Source organism: Apteryx rowi, unplaced genomic scaffold (assembly GCF_003343035.1).
Source record: "Apteryx rowi isolate R43461 unplaced genomic scaffold, aptRow1 scaffold_0, whole genome shotgun sequence".
Lineage (NCBI taxonomy): Eukaryota > Metazoa > Chordata > Aves > Apterygiformes > Apterygidae > Apteryx > Apteryx rowi.
Window position 1 is genome coordinate 10,708,023 of NW_020447195.1, and position 21,385 is coordinate 10,729,407.

General features: G+C 45.1%; 1 protein-coding gene and 1 non-coding gene across 9 annotated transcripts; both read right to left on the reverse strand.

The window, feature by feature from the left end:
* Positions 1-208: 208 nt before the first annotated feature.
* Positions 209-280, reverse strand: TRNAE-CUC. Its single transcript has one exon. It is a non-coding gene; the product is annotated as a tRNA-Glu (tRNA).
* Positions 281-4,513: 4,233 nt separating this feature from the next.
* Positions 4,514-21,114, reverse strand: TPD52L2 (tumor protein D52 like 2). Of its 8 annotated transcripts, none has more exons than XM_026070305.1 (7): positions 20,943-21,112; positions 19,652-19,800; positions 18,693-18,752; positions 17,088-17,147; positions 12,774-12,875; positions 6,525-6,573; positions 5,914-6,315 (listed from the first exon to the last, which is right to left on the reverse strand). In XM_026070305.1, the coding sequence occupies exons 1-7, from the start codon at positions 21,045-21,047 to the stop codon at positions 6,220-6,222; spliced, it is 621 nt and encodes a 206-aa protein (XP_025926090.1). In that variant the 5' UTR covers positions 21,048-21,112; the 3' UTR covers positions 5,914-6,219. The 8 variants fall into 8 exon arrangements, 7 of the variants coding, with proteins under 7 accessions (XP_025926178.1, XP_025926009.1, XP_025926090.1 ...); XM_026070573.1 differs by having other exon boundaries at positions 6,223-6,315; positions 6,525-6,595; positions 20,943-21,113; XM_026070393.1 differs by lacking the exon at positions 18,693-18,752 and having other exon boundaries at positions 4,514-6,315.
* Between the last annotated feature and the right edge of the window lie 271 nt (positions 21,115-21,385).

Genomic DNA, 21,385 nt, shown 5'->3' on the forward strand with positions numbered 1-21,385 from the left:
GAGGAGAGGGGGGAGGCTGCGGGCGGGGGGGAGCCGCGGCGCGCATGTGCGCGGGGAGAGGGAGCTGCTGTGCGCTGCGCGGCGGCGTTGCGCGCGTGGGGGAGCCGCGGGTGCCCGTGTGCGCGCGTGGCGGTGCGCGACCGGCACCGAAACACGCCAAAAGCGCCAAAAAATGTTTAGAGTGATGGGTTAAAAAAGCAAAAAACTCTTCCCTGACCGGGAATCGAACCCGGGCCGCGGCGGTGAGAGCGCCGAATCCTAACCACTAGACCACCAGGGAGCTCTGAAAAAGAGAGTTGTGCCCGCTGCTCGTCAGCTATTGTAGCTGCGCCTGTCACTGCTGCCCGACGGCCGCAGCAGCCTCTGGCGGCGGGGGGGCAGTAGGATATGGGGGGGAGCAGTGGAATATGGGCCTGCAGCACACATGCCTTGCAGCGGGCAGCAGCAATTCGGGGGGCCTCAGGTTTTGCCTGTGAAGCTGGGGGGTTGCTGCCTTGCAGGGCAGGCAGCCCACCGGTTCTAGTGCAGATTTGCACGGCCCCTTCGCGGCCGGCCCTTTTCGCAGGGTAACCCTGCCTGCCCCGCAGGCCTTCCTCCGCGTGTGCCAGGCGCGTTTCGCTCGCCCACGAGTGCTGGCAGCTGGAGCAGGGTGCTAAGCCAGGTTAATGAAGAAACAAGGCTTTACAATTAGAGGAAAACAGCTTTTATTTTTTTAAGCTCACAGTGCGAGCATTTTTCCCAGTAGCTCAGGTTTCCTGGCCTTTCAGGATATTCCCTGGGGAACGCTATCATTTTTCCATGGGCTGGCAAAATCCCGACCTGCCCCCCGGGCCGGCACGTCTGGTAGCAGGCGGCTGCCGGCATGGGAAAGGCAGCTCCGTGCCGGAGCAGGGCCGAGGCCGGTGGGTGCTGGCACCACTGCTCGCCCCGGCCACACACCACCTCATCCGTGTTGCTCCGACGGCCTTTCCCGGCTGCCGCCGCTGACTCACATTTCAAAGAAACGAGCAGTGACGAACACCGTTTGCTGCTGGAGTCATCGCCCACGGCTGTGCCCAATCCTTGCTCCGGAGCAGACCTCGACACCGGATATTCACCGGGCTCCCCAACATGGATATTGCACCTCGGGACCCCCGGGCACGAGCCTGCGATGCAGAGGAGATGCTGGACTCACCCCGGCCCCATGCAGGACCCGGCTGGACCCAGCATCGAGCTGGAAAAGGGCCAGGGATTGTCGCCGTACCCTGAGGACAGGGCTGATTTCCCGGGAAGAGAGGGCCGTTCTCCCTCCAGCTGCCGTCTCCATCGCACTTCCCAGCAGGACCCGCAGGCTCCCAGCCCCTGGAGCAGTTGTGCAACCCCTGTTGCAAGCGTAAATGTCAAATCCCTTAAAAAATGTAGGATTCTCATACTAGCAAGGAAAAAACACTTCCTTTTATCTCTTGGCAATCGGTTGCTTTTTAATTTCGTCACTTAGCTGCTTGTTCTTGCTTTGCGGGATGGAGCAACCTGACCTCGCTTTGCACGCCTCGGGCACGGGTGCTCACCGTCTCCTTTAGCACGGTGAAGTTTCTCTCTGCTGTCGCAGGTGATTTTGGTGCCCTGCACTGGACTATCTCATACCTCCCCTTTCCACGCCAGGTGGTTAACGGTGCAGACGGAGCAGGGGCGCAGGACCCTGCACTGCCCAGCCACCACAAGGGAATTTACACTTGGAGGCTTAGGAAACTCCCAGTGACACAGGACTGAGTCATCTGCACTTCACTTGGACCCACTCGCGCAAGGTCTCCTGCTCCCGTCTCTTCCTCCTAGGCAGGAGACAAATGTCACGAAACCCCCGGGAACTTTCCATTTGGGCCCAGGYGAGCTGGAGGCCGAGCCTGTCCCTGGGTGCTTCGCTGTCAGGGAGGGCTGGGACTGCTGAGTCCCCGTCCTGTGTCATCACCTGCCAAAACGTGGCTGAAGAGCATCAGCACAGCATCAGGCTGCCTCGGAAGTGCCTGCTGCTTTCCCTTCCCCATGAGTCTCCGCTTCCTCCTGTTTGCTGAGCCCTTGGCCACTGTCAGATCCAAGATGTTCCCCCCACCAATGCTGCCCTCCACCCCGGGAACCGAGGCAGCCAGCAGGCACCCAGCGCTCGTGCATGAAGACCTTGCTAGGAAATGCACTGGGGATGGTCCATCTGCGGCACCTGGCTTTGCACCATGGAGCTGGGCAGAGAGAAACCCAGAAGGGGACAGTGTGACAAGAGACCAGCATCCTTCCCTAAGGAGGCTGCCGATGCTGGAGGCATCTCCTCACCCTGCGGAACAGCTGCGGGGAAAAGCCTTGATACATATCCATATTGAACCCTATCGATAGGTCTGGAATTCCACAGGCATCGATGCCACGCGATATAGAGAGGAATCCATGTCGATACCCTTTGATGTCTACCAAGGGCAACATGGGCCCCACACCAAAAGCCACAGATGCCTGTCAAGGGCAAGACGAACTGACGGCTGTTGGCAGGGGTCGATATCAACAGGTACCGATAACTATCAGGACCTCCTCCTACCAATCCCTCCTGTGTGGAGGTATGGAAAGCAACAGGATGCGATGCCTCTCAAAATCAAGAGGGATCCATGTGTACCAAGAAGCATCCATAGCTATGGATGTCATGCCCTCACGATATGTATGGAAATCAATAGTCATCAAAAACGGTATCAAAAACGGTCAATGTCGATAGTCAGCAGTGCCTCCCGAGAGCAACATTGGCCCCAGACCAAAAGCCATGCGTGCCTGTCCAGAACGAGCGCTATCAGGGCCTATCGATAGGCCTCGGTATCGATATACCCGCAACTCACCTAGTCCAGTAACATCAGCCCAACGCAGCCCCCTCCCAAAACACAACGACATTCAGCTGAAACACAGCCAGCTCCGGCAATAAGGAAGGGAAAGGAGAATCGTGGTAAAACCAGAGAAACAGCAGAGAGGAGACTGGCTTGGTTACAGCCTCTGTTGGTGCTTGCTAAGGCGGCTCCAAACTCTGCGATGGGTCGTGGGGCTGACCCTGTTACCGCACAGTTACTAGTGGGATGTTTCAGCTAAGGGAAGCAACAGGGGGAAAAGAAAGGAGAGGGGAGCAGTTCCAAATATGCACGCATCTCCAGGACAAATCTCCAGACCAAAACAGGCTCCTAGAAAGCAGGAGAGTTGCCCTGGGACACTAGGACCCCAGAGGCCCCGCTAAACCCAGCAAGGCTGCTGTCGGAGGATAGACAGAAGTGGACTACTGTCATCAAACCCTTTTCCCCTGGTTAAAACAGAGCAGGTGTGTGTTCAAGAGGCTGCCAAGGCGGCTACGTACACTTCTGGCCCTGGGTTTTCACAGGGAAGGCAGCCACATTCCCCCAGCCCGGCTTGTACCCATGTGCAAGACACTGCAGCCAGGGCTCAGCCCAAATGGGAAGCTGGTGCTTCCATGTGCAAGTGCTGGCACCCAAGGAGTGCACTTGGATACCAGGAATGGGCAAAGATGCTGTCAAGCCTGTAACCAGGAAGGTTAAGGAGAAGGAAAAGCATCCCTCCACCCCTTCGGGCTCCCCCTGGGGAGCTCCCAGGCCCAGCTCCACAGCCTGGGGGTCTCCCTTCCTCGCTACCTGCTCTAGGATCTCTCCTCCACAAAAGGCTCCAGGATCAGCTGTTATATTGAACTCTTTGCTCTTAAACCACTTGCAGAGATGCAGTTTTACTCATAGAAGTCAGACAGGAAAAAAAAAAAAAACAAACACCCACCACAAACAGGAAAACCCTGCAAAAACAAAACAAAAAAATCCTCACCACCAAGCAGATGCATCTAATTCAGCCAGACAACCTTCCTCTGAAAATACAGTACAGCAAACAGTTTTGGTGCTCTGTTGCCTACTCTCCATTGCCCTTTTAAATTTAAGGGAGCAGATCCTGGCTCAAGTCATATATTCACCACTTCCCCTTTACAGGGCTGTTTAAATCAGTAGCGACTGCCACACAGCTTCCAATAAGCTGATCCCCTGGGGTATCACGCTGTAAATCTGAGCCAGCATCACAGCTGCTCCTTTTCCACATTAAAAGTTGCTCAAACTTCAGCTCCAACTGCCAAGGTTACCGCTGCAACCACAGTCCCATGCTATAAATCCAGAAAAATGGGGTAAGGAAGTTCAAGGCATGTCATCTCAGCACCAATGCTGAATGGGAAGCGTGACATCGCTTAGAGGAAATACGTGGGGCTGCAGTGCTCCCTGCTTTAGTTGAGCATAGGTCTATGTGTCAGAAGTGGCTGGTGTTTAGCAACTCAAATAGGAAATACCAGACTGGAAATACTATTTAATACATCACTTCATGAAAAAGCTTCCAGAGATCCAACAGACCAACAAGTCAGAGGGGCACTTCTTACCTCAAATTACTGCAGGTAGCTGGAACGTGCCTGATGCATTCATAACATATATCCAAGAACATAATTTGGTACTGTTAAATAGAATGAGACAAAAACATCCAACCCATTTTCTCCCAAAGGAATGCTTTATTGATACTTTTCCTCTGTATTTATCTGTAAAGAGAAACAGTTCAATACCTAAGCTCCAGCAGTACCCATTTCACTGACACTGTTCTCCACACGGAGGTTGGCTTTAATCACAAACAAGGAAATCCCAAACATGACACTCTACACTCCACCTACTGCCTAGTACATCTGCCTTCTAGGATTTCATAGCGTGTCCCCAGACCGAAGAGAGAGGGGAGCAGGGGCTGAGGGAAATCGAAATTAGTCAGAAGATACAAGTGTCAAAACTTGCTTCTCTAGAGAAGGGGCAGAGAAGGTTCAGTCCCTCTAGGGTGATAACCACTAAAACTACTCAGATATGTACATCAACAAGTCTAAAGACCTGAGTAAGTCCCACTTCGCCTCTAAGGCACAGAATTGCTCACTCTAAGTATTTTTGATGTGGAGGCACCTGGCCTAGAATAAGATCAGGCCTCTATAGGAAAACTTGGTTGTACAGCTCCTGAGCAATGAGGTTGGACATCAGAATAGCAAAACATTCAGCCACTTTGGGAACTGGTTGAGCTCCGTGACTCTCCATTTTTGTAAATCAAGATTATAGCTGGGGCTCTCAGCTGAGAGAACATAGTCAGATGTACCAGATGGAGTGTCCCACAGAGCGCAGAGCAAAGTCCCTCCAAAACAGCGTCCATATTGCTAGAGACAGCTTTGTCCTTCCCTAATATGGGCCTCTTGCTAGCAGCCTTTAGAAGTTCTTCCTCCAAGAATGAAGGCATAAACTGAGAAGGGAGAAGCAAGTTTCATACACTCAAGCAACAGAGTGCACCACTGAAAATTAACACAAGAACTGGCTTATAAGCATGCTGCTACTACTGTATGATGCAAAACTCCAGTGCTCAATATCCAGCTTTATAACCCTCACAGTCCTCTCTATAGAGAAAAATTAGAAACAAGTAAAGCATAAAGTGATGTAAGGCTTGCATTTGTCCAGGGGAACATTTCCCTATATGATGCCAAAGCTTTTTTTTTTTTAAGCTTTATTTTTTTCTTAAAGTTCATTGCATTTAAAAATAAAGATTTTAGTTTTGTTAAAGCTAGAGCATTAGTGTAACAACGAGGCAGCTGTTAAGTGAAGTTTCCCTTTTGGGAGCCCAGAAAAAACAAAAAACAAATAATAATTGTTTACCCCATTTACCAGACTACTCCACTGAGAGCAGGAGGAAACAGTAATGGGAGAAGCCTGTGAGATCACAGAGTAACTGCATGGTGTGCTCTGAACACAGAACACAGCCAGAAGCTGAGGCTAAGATCCTCATGCACTTGACTTCTCATTTAACTGTTCTGCTCCTTCCCCTGCTCAGTGATTTTTTCCTGTTCAAAGTTATGACAGCCAAGGAAAAGATTTTTTTCTATACCAGTGGCATTTCTGAGCTACCTTGAGGAAACTCCATTTTAAGTGCTCTCCCAAAGGGACAGTACAGTGATACATTTCATCTACAAACTTTAGTGTAAAATATTTGTGTACAAAACTTTGCATTCTCTTTGACTTGGATCCAGTAGCAGTGTCTATGAATGGATTATGGATCTCTCCAGACTGGCTCAGCCCCTTCTTGGACTCGCATGTTGTTGCTGTTGTGAAGATTTGGGAGGAAGGGGGCTTGCTCTTGCAGTCGTGCACAGCCGTGCAAAGCCACATAGCAGGTCTAGAAAGGAGCATTGTCTTGTGGAGGCTTGTCTCCAGCTCCCGGCGGGGAGTGGAGGCCATCAGTACTGTTTTCCCTGCTGCCCACCACTCTGGACTGAAACGAGAGAAGAGAGTTAGGATAACAAGAAACCAGCACTGAGAATGCCAAGTCAATTCCCCTTTGTCAAGGTCACCTACTGTAGCAAAGACTTCATGTATCTGAGAGGCCTTTTGCCTGAATATTAGTCTACACGAAAAACATTGCAGAAATTAAAGTTTCTGCTTAAGATTTCACACTATGTTTATGAGACAGCAGACAGTTACCTTTATGGTCCCAACTCTATCTTCAAATGACTTGAAGGTTGCAGAATTCCTTGAAGGAGGGGAAAAAAAAACAAAACAAAAAACAAGGCAAGTTAGTTCTTAACTAAAATATGCCACATGCTGTGACCAGACTCTGGCCCTTCCCATGCCAGGACAGCAGCACTCAGCACACTTTCAGCTCCTCACTCAGCTACCTTGTGGCACAAATCTCACACACACCAGGCAAGGACACTGCACACAAACTCTGAAGATGGATGTTTATACCACAGGGTTCTGTGCACTCCAATTTAACTGCTCAAGCTGAGAACTCAGGGGAGGGGAACAAAAAAAACTTAATTCACTAGGGAATCAGTGCATTAGAAGAAACTAGCCCTTAGTTTTACAAGGCTTCCAACTGAAAGCATACTTTCTTAAATAATGGAGAGAAAAAGTTGAAAAGGACTTAAAGGCTTCAGTTTCCCATATTACATCCTGCTGGCAGGAAGAGGAAGGGCTACATGCATGAACCTGTGAGCTTTTTATGCCACAGAAGTGATCATTTGCATCAGGAAATACTCTTAAAACCTCAGCACAATGAGTTAAGCAGAGAATTTCATATTTCTAGCAAAGACAGACAGGCCAGGCGCTTGACAATCTGACAAGCTTCTCCGCTTGTGAATGATTCCAGGGGAGCGCTCTGTACTGAGCTTTCGGACCAGGCAATTGTTCATACAGAGTTGTTTTCCCTGGGTAAGCACCAGGAGCTGGGAGATGACTAGCCTCATCCCAGTTACTTTTGTTCAGAAGAACCACTTTATATTTGTGCCCATAAAATAACCTCTGTCAATCTGAAATGAGGATTAACAGAGAGAGGGCTTCTGTGGGCCTGGTCCAGTTCTGGTAATCGTTTCTCCTACACGGACATCATCTAATGCACCACAAAGGCATTCTGAGAAGTGCTCCTAGCTTTAAGCTAGAGACAAAAGATTCAAGTTAGGATTCATCTCAGTATTAGCGATGGCTGTGCTGCACATTGTAAGAGAACTGTAATCCCCTTCAGGGACCTCTGAAAGCTATGAATTTCAGGTAGACTTTGGTACAGTTGCAACAGTGCACTTAGTCTGAGAACACCACAGGTGCTAATAACCATAAAAATAGACTGAGTAACAAATTAAAGCCTTGAATTACTCAAGCTGCAAGACACTGCTACCCCATAATCCAAGCAGCATCAGCTGAAGTGAACCATTTGCACAAATTAGAACCCAAAATCCCCCAAAGGGGACAGAGTCAGCTACACACCCCGCCTACCCCACTCAGGAGACACAGGCATTTGCTACGTTACCTCATTGCTGGCATACTTATCGAGTGGCGAATGGAGTAACTGCTACTCGGAAGCATTCAGAACAAGGAGGAAAGAGTCAGACAACAATTTTAAACAGACATTGTGCAAAAGCAGTATAACCCCGCTTCCAAGCGCTTGCTGCCTCACACACGGGCTGCTGTGGACAACTGAGGCAATAAATCTAGCCCTCTCTTCCCTTATTTTCACAGCCTGCAGCCCAGAACTAGTTCTGCAGTCATAGGACTGTTAGCATAAGTATTTAACTGAAAAGCAAAACAAGCAGAATATGAACACAGGGCATCATTTGAAAGCTTTCCTAAAACTTGGTGGACAGATTTGCTTATGTCAGTACAAGGAAACAAATCTCCCATAATACAATATTTAGAAAAGGGTTTTTTAACTATGCTCAAGACACAAGAGAGACCTGGCCTATGATCAAAGATCTGAGGGATGCAGAGGCACCTCTAGGAGAGGAAAAACATGCATAACCAGCTTTACTGTATCAAGTTACTCACATAATCAAGTTTTACTAGGAAAGGTTTCTTGCCCAAAGTTTTCTTTCCCCAAATTTGGGCTGACAAAGACGTAAAAGCATGCAGCAAGTGCTAACTAAAGGTATGCTGAACCATAAGCTTTCAAACTGGCAAGTTGTTGTACATTGCTCATGGTCCCATTACACTAGAATTAAGGAAGCTGGGGGTCTTACACTTGCTGTTGTGTTGTATTCTCAACCTGCACTGCAAGCTGCAGCCATGATATAAAAAACAATTACAGGGGATGGTTTTAGCTAGGTTTCTCATTCCATTTCAGAAACATTGGCAAGTCTTACATAATTGGCCTCCCCCCTTAACATCTGCAAGGGCCTGGCAAAGTAACATATGCTCTTTTAGCAGCCTTGAAGAGTATCTTACCTAAGGGAATGCGAGAAGGGGTGAGCCCTGAGGAAACCCACGGCAGCAGAGGGAGAAAAAGGAAGCAGTAGTCAGACACTTGCGCACATCTAAACACTAAATGCAGGACAGCTAAGCAAGGACATGGTCACAGGACAGCAAAGTGAACTACCCAGAAGGAAGCCTCTCAAGATAAATTAGAGAGGCAAACAAAAACCATTTGCTTTTCATTAACTCAACCCAAGCTAAGAGGTTTTTCAGAGGACAAAAGCAGAATCTACAGCAAGTTAGAACAAGGGTGCTGAATTGGGGTGGGGGGGAGGAAAGAGGGGGAATCTTACTCATCCAGACCCATTGCTTTCATTTGAAGTTTTAGAGCACTTTTTCCTAAACTGAGGTTTTATCTTTTACCAAATTAGCCAGCTGAGGTATCTTGTCCGCCTCTCCACCCCCTTTACAGAAACCCCATGAGCTCTCATTTAAAGACAGCACTGCTAAGACTGCTGGTTGAGAACCTCCGCAACAGGAACCAAACGGATGCCTGCATGTTACCTTGCCAAGCCTGCAGATCTTAAAGTTACATTTGAAAACAAAACACACACACAGATCTCAGCATAATAAAGATAAGAGCATATGGATAGAAGGTATGATGCTTACCCCACAACCCAAGTGCTGACTGCCCATTTTTAGGTTTCAAGGCAAAAAGGAAGCTACCAGATTTCCATGCCCGATTTTGCAATACAGTAGCATCTCAGCAGTCTGAAATAATAGACCAAGGTTTCCTACTTCTTCTAATAAGATTGCCAAGATGGCCTAAAGAGCCTTCTCTGCTGGAAGTGGCAGTGTTTTATTCCACTTAAATATCATTTTTGTTCCCGCAGCAGGAAGCGGTCATGGCAAGCTGGATGTGAAGTACTTGGCAAAGAGTACAAGGGCCCTTCCTTACAGCTATAGCAAAGATGCTTGGCTTTGATTTCATTTCCCCATCTATTCCAATCAGCTCTTTGGCTGCATAGACTCCTTGTAATGCTGTCTTTGCATGCAACATAGAAGTTTGCTTTAAGTGAGAGCAAGTAGAAAGTTAAGGAACACAGATAACATATGTCCATGCACCATGCTACTCTGCATGTAATTCTACAAGCACCAGGAAGTTTGCTCAGATTCTTGACTTGGATCTAACAGTTACCCTTTTCTTCCTTTCCTGAGGATTTAAGGTTTACATAAATTCAGGGAAGAGCAGCCACCTTTGGGGCTCAGATTAACATTTTATAATGAATTTGCTTGTAGTATTATGTACAGTAGCAAACTCCATCAGACAACATGAAAGGTATTGGGGCACAAAACCACAAAGCAAGCTGTTATCAGACAAAAACAAACACACTTCCAATCTGCAGTTTATTGGAGTTAGTAAAATGTAGTAACAATGTCTAAAAGATTTTTTTTTTTTTCTTTTTAACTGCAAGTGGAGATAACAGAAAAGGCTGAACTGGCCAAAACTTGAGAAAACCCATCCGTTAATTAAGAGGCATTTTTCCCCCCCATGGCAATCTAATAGAAAACAGCTTTAATACATTTAGTGCAGTAATCACATAAACATCACAATTTCTCCTCATGATCTGCAGCTATAATGTTTGAAAGTGTTTTGTCCAGAATAAAGTGCTCTGCTAAAGATTTAACCCAAGGATAAGTTATTTTCATAGCATTTCTGTCCAGGAGGTTTTAATGGAATTATGACTACGCCCTCTGAATATCTGAGGTGTTTGTCCCATTCACCATCCCTTCCTTGCATTTATCAACCGGTGAAAGCTGACTAAACAAGGAAATCCTTTCTGTTATCTCAACACTTCCACTGTTGGAAAATAAACCTTCTTTACAAGTGAATTTGTAGTGTAAGAGGAAAAAGTACAGTAACAACACAGATTACAGTGTAGGCCACAAGGCCTAGAACTGAGATTCTCTGAGAACAGATATCATCCCCATCCATTCAGAGAAGTGATCACAACAATAAAACAGACTTCACTCTTTGTAATCTCTGATCACATATCAGAACAGCATTTACAGTTTCACTTGGCAGGAGCAGAAAACAGAACAGTTCCTGTGCAAGTTTATGCTCAGAAGTTAAACTTCATTCAGAATCAGAAATATCAAGACTTGAACGCAACAGGGGAGACAGACAAGTTTATAAACCAAAGAAAAACTGAAAGCCTTCTTAAAAGCCATTACTGTGTTCCCCCATAGGGCTATATATACAAAGCAAATCCTGCTGAAATAACTTGGGTAGAGACACCCCCTGTTTATTAATAAGGCAAAAGCTGCCTCTATTTACTATTACATCACTCAAGGTATTAGCTGTATAAAGGAATATGGGTGTTCAAGTTAGTGACTATGCTGCGCAATACTATTGTTGCAGAGGTCCGATATGTACGTAGTCAGCCAGGCCAGCTCTGTTACCAGGAGTGACAGTCCCACAGCCAGGCATCCCCTCCCTCCATCATCTGCTCCTGGGATAGCACAAACATTTGCACAGCTGCACAGTGAACTGGATTCTACCAGCCAAAAGATGGCAGGCAGGACCAAGGCCGTCAGAACAGCTTCTTCTGGTGGCAAGACCAGTTCAGGAGTTCCCCATTTGGTCCAAAAAGGTCAGTTGACTGCAGAAGGCAGTCAAATTTATTTTACCATTATCAGCTTAGCAAAATGTATTACCAGCACATCTTGCCAATATCTATCTGCTGGTGGCTCAAGTGATTATATATAAATCTCTTCTTTCAGAAGGCAAAGTAATTTCCAGGAAAGAAAAGTAAAATACTGGAAAGGCTAGGAAGTCAGCTAGTCCTCTGCTAAATTCAGAGAAAGTGAGCTATAAAAAACATTCACCAATAACTGCACTCCAGGAACACAGTAAGTAACTCCCTGAGAATAGACTTGGAGTTTCAGTACAATGTGATCAGAGACCAACAAATTCTTACCACTTGGATACTCCCAGCCACAGTGGAATGGGAAAGTCCCTACAAAGAACGACAGCTACCTGTTCAATCCAAGATCTGGTACATCATGTTAAATACAAGCTCCAAGAATGCTTCCTTAATAGCCTAGACAGCTTGTACATTAAGAATTGCTCTCAATTCCGAGAAAAAAATGTGGGCAAGGTATTTTGCATGAAAGCCTTTGACACTGCCATTAATGTGGAAACAATCTTTAGCTTAAACTCCTGAATGAGGTAAATCACCAACTCTACCCTTAAGCTTTGTATGGCCGAGAAATGCATAGGGCAAGAACCTCAGCCAGCAGCCAAAAGCACCAGCCCTCCACTTTCCATTCCAGAAAGGTTTACATTTGGCAAATACTTCAGCTGTCATTTCCTTAAGGAAGCTAGATAACCGTCAAGCACAAGAAGAAAGTTTTTATGTCATTATAATCTTCTGAACCAGTTCATATCTTCCAAAACACACTAGGTAGCTGTGCTTGGAAGTCACACCGCTCTTCTCCATGGAAAGCTGGTGCACAGAACTCGAAACTGCATGATGCACAGCAGAGTTTGTCCCAGTTTAAAGCATATAACGGAGCACAGGAATGACCACCCCTTTCTGATCCTAAGCACTAACACTGAGAAAGCACAAGACCATAATTCAATAATGAAAAGGGTGAACTTTAATGCTAATTTCTTAAATATAAAGTAAAAGCTGCAGTGCAACCACATGAGAGGAAGGAAACCAAAAATGTTCTGTCAGCTCTTTTGAGCCGAATTAGACTAAAGGTGTTGGAATGAACTGATTTTATTTTTAATCAACACAAGTTTTAGAACAAACACTTTCAGAAGAGACTGGCAGGAATAGGTTTCTTCCTGAGGAGTGTTTAAAAGTGTTTAATGTGTCCTAAAGTCTGATGTACAGGGCCACATGGAAGAAGGTAGTCCATCAATAGCAAAGTGCTGCCAACCAAGTAGAAAAAAAATGGAAAAAGCCTAGCTATTGTCTGAAGTCTCAAAACTGTTTAAATCTTAGATCAAAGAACTAGAGCACAAAATAGAAGTCTTACCTCATGTCGCCAAGTTTCCTGCTGATAACAGAACCTACATTGGAAAGGGCTGCTGAAGTCTTCTGCCCTGCCTGGGACAGGGTTTCCTGGGTCTTCTTATATCTAAACAGAAAAAAAAACCAATCAGTTGAACTAACGCATAGGATCTGAAAGCAAGAAGCATCCCACCATTTTGAGAAAGGAACCCACATTAAAGGAAAGAAGCTAGGTTAGTGAGCTGCCCTGACTTCACTGAAAAAGCCCATTTCAGTCTTGCACATATTCAAAGACCAAGCTTTAAGAAGGCAGTAAGTGTAGGCTTAACCTTTCCATACACTCACTTCAGATATTTTACCATTTTAACTTTACATTTTTAAATCTCGCAAACATTTGCAAAAAAAGTCCCAGTTTTCCACACAGAAATTACACATCATAGCATCATACCCCATTTGCTCTATAATTGCATTTTGATCTCCTTGAGAAAATAAGTCAAGGAACCTATTCCATAATATGCTTGCAGCCCTGAAGAAGTTATAACATTTGTTATAGTGTTAGGGAATGGAGGAAAGAGGCAAGACTGACATTACTGTCTAGAAAAGAAATGCAGAAATGAGCATTACCTCTACAGCTGCAGTTTAGAATTAAATCAGTAGGGAAGCTTCCCATCAGTTACCATTAACCACAATAAGTCTGACAGCTTGTGCTTACCAGCTGATTACATTTGAGAAGTTTATACAAGAACTAGAGAAGACATTTGAGAACCTTTGTTTCCTTCAAATAAGAATCTTAGGAACAAGGATTCTTTGAGCCTTTTTCATCAACTCATCCTCTCTAAGCTATTTTACAGTTTGTGTTTAACATTTGGATTTATGGCATTCTTCAAATTATAAGAAAAGATTCAGGCAGGAAAACAAGTCCAACAACTTAAGCCAAATTTTCTTATTCCAAATATTTAAGCTTGAGGGTTTTTTTGTTGGTGGTGGATTTTTTTTTTTCTTTATATTCTAATACAAGTGGATGAGCAAGAGAAGGACATCTAAAAATGACTTAATGTTCACATCTCTGAACTTCGAGGCCAGAAGCAACATGTCTACAGCTGACTTAATTCTTTATGTCTCATCCTCTCCAGACAGGAGTTCAGGAGACAGCACCTGAACTGGATTCAGGCAAGACTACTTACAACATGTTGCTTTTCAGTTTTTTAGACCCCGATCAAGTATTTCTGAATCATGAACGTATGCGAGACTTGTGCTGAATAGGGCAAAAATGAATCAGCTTTACTACCACATCTCCTGCTGTGGAAGAAGTCTACTCATTCCTATAATCTAGGCATTTTCCAGACTAATTCCACTAATTCAGTGACCCTAGAAGAACCTAACAGACTATGCCCAGATAGCAGGAACTCAACACTTTCTTCACAGCATGAAGTTTTGTAAGAAGTAGTCATCTCAAGATAATTTATGAGTGAGGTAGTTAGCGTGAATATTGCTTGTTCATATACATGCTTTCCTACCACAGTAAGGGGATTCGAACCCCAGGGCCAGAACTTCCTTGGAACTTCAATCCCTTCCGTTTAGGGGTCAGGCTCCTCCCCTGCACAGGCTGACAGACTCCTGTCATGGGATTGGATTTACAGCTGTCTAGCAGGAACACCTAAGGCCTCCTGCTCATTGAAATATGTTGTGCTGACTCTACTTCTACACAAGCCAAGGAAAAACAGCTCAGCACTGAACTCTCCCTGATCAGCATCAAGTACCAGAGCAGTGATAAGAGGAACAGTTTACAGAATCAAATGACACCATCACACCACACACACACTGCAAACTCAGGTATTAGGCCTAGCTTCAGCAGATAAAGGTGAGAGCAATTTCACAACTGTTGTTTCACACTTGACAGAACTATTCCTAAGCCAACTGAAGACAACCTAGCACCCAAGTGCTGTTCCTTCTGCCTGAGCGTGCTCCTTCATGATGCCAACACAGCCGTTTGTGCTGACAGTGATTTAGATAAGGGAAATGATCCAGATGAAATAAGCTTGGAAGGAAAAAAAGGAAAAGAATAGCAGCTGCCAGATCAGATCCCCAATCTGGTTCTGCAGCCACAGCTCCCACACACACACGCACACCTCACCAGTGCAGTGCAGGAGGCAGAGTCAAGGAAATGCAGCTGAAGTGAGAAGCTGTTTCCACCCAGAACTGCCATCGCAGGCATGCATATGGAAGCAGATCTGGGACAGCCAGGGTCAAGGCATACCAGACTTCAATATAACTTAACTACAGCCAGCTCTGACCACCCCCCCCTTCTGACGCCCCCCCCTCAAAATCACAACTGCTCTTCTGCCACTGACACTGTCAGGTTTACCGCTAATACAAATTCACTCACTCACTTTCTTCCCTTAATGCTGGTACAAAGCACATCAGAATAATCTAGATCTGGGAGTAACAGGTATGAGCTACGATTAGTACCTTGCTGTCCTAACAGGCAATTTGCTCAAATGAGAAGCTGTAGAAGAGATCTCTGCCCACTTCAGAATCCTGTGGTATTTGAACACTTTACTGCATCCCTCTCCTGCAAAACCTTCCAGGGAGGAGCCAGAGCTGCACCCTCAAATCCTTCTTTATCCATTAGTACCAGCTTCCTCTCACTTGCTTTTATACAGCAACCACCATTTGTGCTGTCTGGCTACGTTCACAATCCATCTAAGCCATCGTGCACCCTGGTTACAATGAAACTGGAGCCAGAGACAGACCGGGCTGACTTCTGTCCTCTCTACACTGCTTGCAGAGGACAATTCAAGCTCTGCAGCCAGGAATGGCAACTACCAGGAAATTCAGCAGTGTACAAAAGCACCATAAGGTCACAGGTCAGGCCCATTTCCAGTTCAATCAGGACACTTGCCAGTTATAATTCAGAGAAGCTGTGAAACAACAGGAAAGAAGATGCCTTTGCAAAACAATCCCAAAACACAAGTAAAACCTCCTCCTTTGATTCCTTGAACTTGACTCCTAGTATTTACTGAGCTTTAGATGAAGGAAGTGCAAGTTGTTTGTTTTCTGAAATGTTGCTAGAATCTTACCTTTGAAGCACCCTTGCCTCTCCATTTTAATTGGCATCTATCTTGTTAGCATGAATTGTCACTGTCTAGTGCCAACGCAAGCAGGAAAGCTAGCGTGTCACAGCTATTCAGGCCTACAGAACCACACTTCTACCATATTTTTCTTGCACTTATCATTGAAGAACAAGGAAACAGATATGACAAGAAGTTTTCTATTCTAGCAGGCACACCCAAGGAGGAGCTATGATTAAACACTGCCAGAATCATGTACACAGTCGGCAAGGATAAAGGTCATTCACTATTTTGCAAGCAGCAAAAATTTTTTAATCCAGAAAACATACAATGTACTTGGAAGGCAGAACTTGCATATTTGGAAGTTTTTGATACTCCTGCTTTCTATTTGTGCTCATCTTCCATCCCTCTTATGAGGAATACCTTCCACTGACACATGCTGCCAATGGCAAGCCAGCTCTAGGCTGCCTCTCGCATGCTCAGGTTAGAAGACTGAATTTCATATCCACTACAAAGAACGGGAACATCTGGCTTACCCAAGCCCTACAAATACCACGGTCTAAATCAATTCAGGAAATAAAGACACTGCCTACTTGCTCCCACTGCATTACTGTCAAGGATTCCCCTATACACTGCGGGAGAGATGCAGTGAGAAGGACAAAGGCCAACTTTCATAATACATTTTCATAATTTAGTCCAGATGAGAGTTTAATTCCAGGCATTTAGTAAAAACATGACTAAGAGACCATTCACATCCAAAAAATGGAGTTATAACAGCTGTGAGGTTTAAGCTGTTCAAGTCCATTTGGGGCTCCAAAATGACAGAACAGCTGCTTTGGACACTAAAGTTCTATTTGTGCTCATCAGGTACTAAAGGGGAAAAAAAGTTCCTGCTCCCCACAGAGAAACATGGTTACATGTTGAGGGGTTACAAGAAGAGGTCAGTCTATTCCACAGCTTGTCAGCTGAAGTTATAAAACATGGCATGCAAGTCTCAGGTACCCAGTGGCTCCTGTCAGTTCCCTTGTAAGGGCAGGCAGTCATCTGAAGAGAATGTCACTTGGACCACAGTGAAGTCATTCAGTTATTGACCCGAGGAAAGGCTGCTTCTCACAGAGGATACATTTATCAGTTTAAAAAAAGTGAAGGCTTGAAAAAAGTTTAGGTAGGACTAGACAAAGTAGAGAACCGTGAGCAGGGGCAGAGAATGTTAGAGGCAGCAGGCTGTCATGAAAGCATTTGTTAACGCTGAAGGTTAAGACACTCACGCTTCTGATTGAGTTAATTTTTCATTCCAGTCCTCCAGTGTGTTGCTGGCTGAAAGATATCTACAAACACAATGGAGGTTAGATACAGTGCCAAGATTCATGACAGATGCTTCTTTTGACACTTTCCACATTATTAGTGTCTCTTTACACTTAAGGTATCATAAGTTTTATTCTGACATCCAGTTTTCCCCCATCCAAGTCAGAGGGAAAAGAGTTGTTGTTTGAGAGGGAGGAAGACATCCAAGCCCTGGTTTCTTCCCTATTTAAACACATTCAAACACTGAGCACAAAGCAAACTAGACCCGCAGTTTAGAAGGCGCCAGGATTTTCCAAATGAAAGGCTGTATCACCTACTCCCTCCCTACACACTGCATGGTAGCTATACACTAAAAAGGACAGAGCAGCGAGCTGAGCACAAAACTAAAAGTCTGACTGCCACACCCGAAGCTGCATCAACACAGCATGACCTGGACAAACTGTAAAACTGAATCCCATCTTCTAATCTTTAGAGAGTGCGTGTGTGTGTAAGTGTGTGTGCAAGTGTGTGTGCACACACCTATATACATATAAACCAATATCCTATAGGTTGTAAGAATTAACACTCGGAAAAACAGATTGAATACACTTACTATGAGAAGTGTCTGGTACCAGCTCAGATGACACCTCAGAGGAGGTGATACATGTCAGGCAGTTCACATCACCCAGGAAGTGTTAACTGTCCCTCATTAGGGCAGAGTTAACTATTTTGCCTACTGAAGAAAATCTTCCAACCCACATCTGCTCTTAGCTAAATTAGCATCTCCTTGAACACAAAAGGCTGAATGGAAGGAATCCTCAGTTCAGCAAACATTCAAGATCTCCCTGACATTTAACTATACAACAAGAATCAAAATGATGCATGTCTAATACGAGTTGAGGGCTAATACAACTAAAGAATGTGTTCTAGAGACAAAAGTAGCCAGACAATTTTTGTCCACATTTATCACCTGCTTGTATATACTGCAAAGACTAAAATTCATAGCTGTCAGAAAGGATCGCCTACATCAACCCAACAGAGCCCCAGTGTGGAAACTTTCAAAAGCTAATATACATATTTGCATAGCCCATGTTTTCAGCTACAGTTGAATGCCTTCAGATACCTTCTCTCTCCCCCGTGGCCATGCAGGAAGCCAATAATCAAACTGATTGCTACCAAGTCTGGTGAGGAGAAGAGAAAGAGTTTCATAGTAAAAAGATAGAGGTCCAGTAATAAGACATCTGATTATAACAGACTAGCCTAACAAAGACCAGCTAAAAGGAAATTGCAGCTGTTTGGGTTTTTTTAATATATATATTAAGTGTGGTCTGGTAACTGATTGGAATTTTTCTTCTGCAGTGGAAAGACTACCAGAGAGATGAGAGCAGTAGCTTTTATTCACCTCCTCCACAACTGAGGGATGCTTATAGCTGGAAGTCAGGCATGCTGCTAATAACAGTCCTGACTATAGCTTCACCATGCCTCCAGCTCCTAATCAACCCCTGATGCCTGAAAGAACAAGGAGCAGCACAAATTGGGGAATGGAGCAAGGAGCAAGAAGGTGTTGCTGAGGAGCCCAAGGCACTCACAAGTCAGACTGTGTCACTTTCTCATTCCACTCTCCAAGTTTCTCAGATGTTTTCACATAACTAGAAACAGAAAGTATTAATGAATATAATTTCTTTAATATTCATTTTTAGAAGACAATGACAGATTTAAGTTACAAAGGAGTAACAAAATTTGGGCAAGGGGGGGAGGGGAGATGAGGAAAAGAAAAAGAACAAACAGCGAGATGAACAGCTCAAAAATCTGCCCTGCAGTAGCACTGTCAGCAACTCCAGATTGCAGTTAAGCAGCACAAGACTGTTTAGACTGAACAAACCTCCTGTGGATACTGAGCGCCCCTCACACTTGGGCACAAATACAGTATTAAACTTACCTCTTTGACTCTCCTTCTGGCACTGCCAAACAGCGCAGCTACCATACTCTTAGTACCCGTTCAGTAATGGGGTCAGTCTAATTCCCAGTCTTCTCAAAGCCAAGATGCTTCTGTGTACTGCGTTCCTAGCACATTAATATTGTATGATTTTGCCCCAGGAAGTGCAGGCTTTTTAATTCAAGCTATGTATCCGAGGAAATGGGTAGCCTCCAAACTAGCATTATGTAGTAGAACTTCAGCACTTTTTGCTTCTCTCTAAGCCTGAGCTCAGAACAGAGTAGTAGCAGCCTGCACCCCAAAGAAATGGTCAAAAATTGGCAAACAGAACTGTCCTGTTCAGCGGTGATCTAGATCTCTAACCTCCTAGGAAAGAGCATTCAGCAACAGTTTACCAAGATTACAGACATGAAAGTTCTATTTACACTGACATAAGGACACTGACATGTGAAACCAATGAAACAACCAGATTTATTTTTTCTCCTTTTGCTCTATTTACCCACCAGAGCAAAAGCCTCCAGCCATTTGGAAAAGCCCTGGAACGCAATGCTGGGAAATAATTTCTATCGAGTTATATTTAAATGTGAAACTTGTGTCATAAACAACACTTACGCATTGGAGACTTGCACATCATGCCAGCTTTTAGACAGGTTTTGTTTTAACCCATCCAAGGGAGTCAAACCTAGTTTCCTCTTCAGCTCTCCACAGTGCCTCTCTTTAGCAGCCAGAACTTGTCTGAGAGTACCAATTTCTTCTTCAACCTTAGAGAGAGGCATAGGCATATCTTAACATCACAGCTTGATAAAGTTCTGAAAATTAAATGAAACCCTCCCCCTGCAAACTAGAAAGGTTTTGTTAACCTGAATATAAGAGAACTGGTGGGAACTCTAGATGCACACAGAACAATTCAACTGAACATAAATGGTGCTGGGATGGGACACTTAGACTTCCACCAGGAAAACATCCACAAAAGCTATTGTATTGGCCACTTAATACCACTGAGACTTATCAGAACTCATCCCTAGCATCGTAATCTCAACGGTAACAGCAGACACCATTTAAAATCAGTTACCAAATACTTCTTATTAACTAAGGTTTCTATTTTATAATTCTCTTCCTCTGACATCATTAAAACAAATGTTCTTCCTGTTCTGGAGGGTCATACAGGTCTCGGTAAGCTGCAGTTAAATCAAGTAGAAATGAACCCTCTCTCCCAACAAACAACACTTTCAGTGCCCCGAAAACATTGTAAGAAGGGTCTCTAAGAAACAACTGGTTTCAGTTGCTTCTATTTTATAATTTTCTTCCTCTGACATCATTAAGAACAGGAGAACAACTGAAACCATCTTCTACTACGTTTTAGATAGAAATTATAAACTGGCCTTTAAAACCTATGTGCCCAAACTTTAGGGTATTATATTACAAACTCCCAACATTTCAGAAGCACATAGGCACCAAAAATAGTTCCCTATAAACATTTAAGAGAAAAACATAGGAAAAAAAGGAGCATATTACATAGTGCATTGTTTCAGCTTCCTAACAGAAAGCAGCTCATTTTGCATACCACTTACCTAAAGAGTTTTCTCACTTCAAATGAAGCCTGGATTAAGTTTACTGCATAAAAAGCCACTTTTTTCCTTACAGCCCTAAATTAAGAATAGTTCTGGGAAGAGCAAGCAGCACACCACATTGTTTGAAGTATAGGTCAGCTTTGTGGATTTTAACAATGAACTGAGAGATCCAAAGACACAGGTAACACCACTGTAAAACTGAAAAAACAGAAACAAAAAAACCCCCATCACCCTGCTCCTGTGGTACATCGTATTCCTGCTTTTCCACCTCCCAAGGGAACGTAACTACAGGCACACATGGTCCCAGCTGACGAACGCAAGTGTCATTTTACCTTTGCAAGCTCAGACCTCAACTCCTCCTCTTCGGCAAGGGTCAGACTTTCAGGCGCGGAGGTCCTCGCCGAGGCGGCGGCGTTATCCACGGGAACGTCTGTCATGCTATCCGACAGCAGACCTTTGTTGGGAGAGTTAAGGTTGATATCTGTCAGAGACAAGAGGCAGAACGCAGACAGAATAAGCGGGCAGCAAGCAGAGCGCGCTGCGCAAACCTGGGGAGGCCGCAGGGGGAGGTGAAGGAAGGGGCAGCTGCCTCGCAGAAAGAGGAAGAGAAACCGCCGAGCCTCCCCCACAGCCACCTCAGCGGCACCGGCGGCGGAGCGGTTTGCGAGCCGAGAAGAGCTTCCCGGCCCGGCACGAGGCCGCAGCTGCTAAGCGGCCGCGGGGCCCGCACGAGGCCGGAGGGACGAGGCGCCAGCGCCCGCCGGGAGCCCCGGCT

What these genes read in the sequence shown, in the direction of transcription:
- TPD52L2 (XM_026070224.1), bottom strand. Translation starts at nt 21,047, where the DNA reads ATGACAGACGTTCCCGTGGATAACGCCGCCGCCTCGGCGAGGACCTCC. An exon ending in GATGTGCAAGTCTCCAATGC is followed by an intron (nt 17,148 to 19,651) that starts GTAAGTGTTGTT and finishes TTGTGTTTGTAG; the next exon opens with ATATCTTTCAGCCAGCAACA. An exon ending in AGGAAACTTGGCGACATGAG is followed by an intron (nt 6,316 to 12,773) that starts GTAAGACTTCTA and finishes CTCTCGTTTCAG; the next exon opens with TCCAGAGTGGTGGGCAGCAG.